Source organism: Diorhabda carinulata, chromosome 7, assembly GCF_026250575.1.
Source record: "Diorhabda carinulata isolate Delta chromosome 7, icDioCari1.1, whole genome shotgun sequence".
In the NCBI taxonomy this organism is placed as follows: Eukaryota; Metazoa; Arthropoda; class Insecta; order Coleoptera; family Chrysomelidae; genus Diorhabda; species Diorhabda carinulata.
The window spans coordinates 13,177,696-13,180,378 of record NC_079466.1 but is presented as its reverse complement, the minus strand read 5'-3'; the positions used below and the strand labels follow the sequence as shown (position 1 = coordinate 13,180,378).

The 2,683-nt window shown below is 30.6% G+C and overlaps 1 protein-coding gene across 1 annotated transcript; it reads left to right on the top strand.

The window, feature by feature from the left end:
- The first annotated feature begins 1,294 nt into the window (after positions 1–1,294).
- LOC130896231 (uncharacterized) lies at positions 1,295–2,067 on the top strand. The gene is made up of 2 exons (XM_057804177.1): positions 1,295–1,719; positions 1,781–2,067. The coding sequence occupies exons 1-2, from the start codon at positions 1,345–1,347 to the stop codon at positions 1,784–1,786; spliced, it is 381 nt and encodes a 126-aa protein (XP_057660160.1). The 5' UTR covers positions 1,295–1,344; the 3' UTR covers positions 1,787–2,067.
- The last annotated feature ends 616 nt before the right edge of the window (positions 2,068–2,683 follow it).

Genomic DNA, 2,683 nt, shown 5'->3' with positions numbered 1-2,683 from the left:
AATGAGTCATACCGGAACCCTAAAATATATATTTGTAAGGGAAACTCCAATCGTGAATGAGAACACAAACCCATTTTTAAGAATCTATATTAATTGTACAGAAGATACCAACAGTAAGTAAAATCAGAAACCCACGTTCTAGACTATATTAATTGTGCAGGAGACACGAATAGTGAGTTGGACCACCAACTGTGGAATTTTCGACCTTGGCTAACTGGTTTTGGTACAGATCAGTAAGACGTTGATCCATTTGGGCAATTGAGTCGTTGTTTTAAACATATAACATCGAATTATGAAGGGTTAGTAAGATATGTAATCTCGAACGAAGACGGCGAATTCAAAGTTATACCTGAAACGGGTGTGTGAGGTCAGGTAAAGTCATGTTGACGTTGAGATATATAAAATCTTTAGATAGTCCTCGTATAACTCTCGTACTAAATATTTTTGTATTGCTAAATACTTGAAATTTATCTTAGAAAGTAGGTAAATGATTGAACATTTTAATTTTCTATTAAAAATTTATTTTCGTAATGAAATTTTGAGTGAATTATTTTGTTAAATAACTTCATTTTTTCTTTTTACACGGAATGACTTTAGGTGGTCTTGGTTTCCCACATGGTGTGGAATATTCCTCGCATTTTCTCAATTTTTTACAAGGATCTTCCTTAGGTATTCTACAATCTCTACCTGGAGGGGAAGGTGCTCGGCAATTTGGTCTCGGGATACAATCGTCGTCATTTTTGTTTTTCATTAATTTCTGTATCATTTCTCCCTCGTATTTCCATAGAGGCTCGTCGAGGAACATCCTTTGTAACTGAACTTTCGTATTCGGTATTAAATTTTGTAATCTGTTGATGATTTGCGTAGTCCAATCAGTATTTCTTTCCCCGAAATTTTGAGGAATGTTATTAACAGTTTTTTTCGGAATATTTGAAGTGAAATGCTTAAAAATATTACGGGTTTGATTCAATTGCTTCGTCATTATAATTTTGTGAATAAGAACTTGAAAATTTTAACGAAAAATTTCTGACATTTCACTCGTGTTTTGACATACTTTAAGTTTAATTATACATGACTAACTGCGCTATAAAAATATAATATGGATAAAAAAAGTGAAATTGAAAGTATTTCTTATCAAAAATATTTCTAAATATGAATTAAATCAATCAAAAATATGTTAATTAGTAATAAAAGTACTTAATTTACAAAATACTGTAATTTAAATATGATATACATCAAGACAATCAATTATCTTGATATCTAGTCCACTTAGTTGTAGTTTATTCAATTTGACGTATTCAATGACAGATTTTTTTATAATTTACACGAAATTTAAAGTTTAAAATGGCCGTTACTTCAAACTCTACCTTTAGATCGTTAAACAAATTCGAAGATACAATTTATACTATACTAAAAATATTCCAAGCTAAAGCCCCGATTATAAATAACCAACCGAAATTTTTTCAAAAAATAGAACCGTCAAGTGCCCAATACAAAAATTTATTACTCTCCAGCGCGATTATTTGGTGTAAAAAACGAGGATGCCAAAGTGGTTGTTATAGACCCGAGCCAAAAAAAGGAGAAAAAGAACCAGAACCTGAAAGTTTGGAAAAATATAATCCTTGTAAGAGAAAAACCGCGTGTGATAAGTATCGTACTAAGGATTGTAAGAGAAAGAAGCCCTGTGGACATGATAGTTGCCCGAAAAGTCCTAAAAAGGTAAATTAAATTGTTATTTTTGCAGTATTTTTCTTTTTTTATGATAAAATCACTTTTTTAGGAATAGAAAACGAAATATTTAGTGCATATCATCAATCACTAATACATTGATTGAATTGTTGTTAAAGCCAATGACAGATTTAAATAGAAAATTATTTTTCATGAAGTGTGTCATTCGATAAGATTATTGTGACAAAAAATCGATAACATCATCAAAACACAAGAAGTTTCATCAAGTAAAATGACTGTTTTCTCTCCTATATGACCAATTTTTGACAATAACATTTTTATATAAATGTTTAACAACCGATACATAGTTACAAGTAAATAAAAACTGTTATTCATTGATATGTTCTTTTATCCAAACAAATATTTCAATTGAAGTTTATTTTAAAACACGTAAAATGTATAAAAAATAACAATACCGATTGATTCATCGATGTGAAGTTGTTTTTTTTTACTTTCCTGTTCAATTTGTCCCTCAACAACTTAATCGAATTGAGTTCGAGGTACTGATACAGCCAAATACTAACATTCAGTATATTCTTCATTTCCTTTTCTTTCAAATACTCTTTGCACAGCTCTGAGGAATGCTTGGAGTCGTTGTCATACTGAAATATGAATTTTCTGCCCATCAAGAGCTAGCCAAAACGTACCACATTTTCATGCAATATTTTTATAATTTTCTTTTTTCAAAATCCCTTCAATTTTGATTAGGACTCCAGCCGTCCTTTGTCCAAAACGTACCACATTTTCAAGCAATGTTTTTATAACTTTCTTTCTTCAAAATCCCTTCAATTTTGATTAGGACTTCAGTCGTCCTTTGTCCAAAACGTACCACATTTTCATGCAATATTTTTATAATTTTCTTTCTTCAAAATCCCTTCAATTTTGATTAGGACTCCGGCCGCCCTTTGTCCAAAACGTACCACATTTTCATGCAATATTTTTATAACTTTCTTTC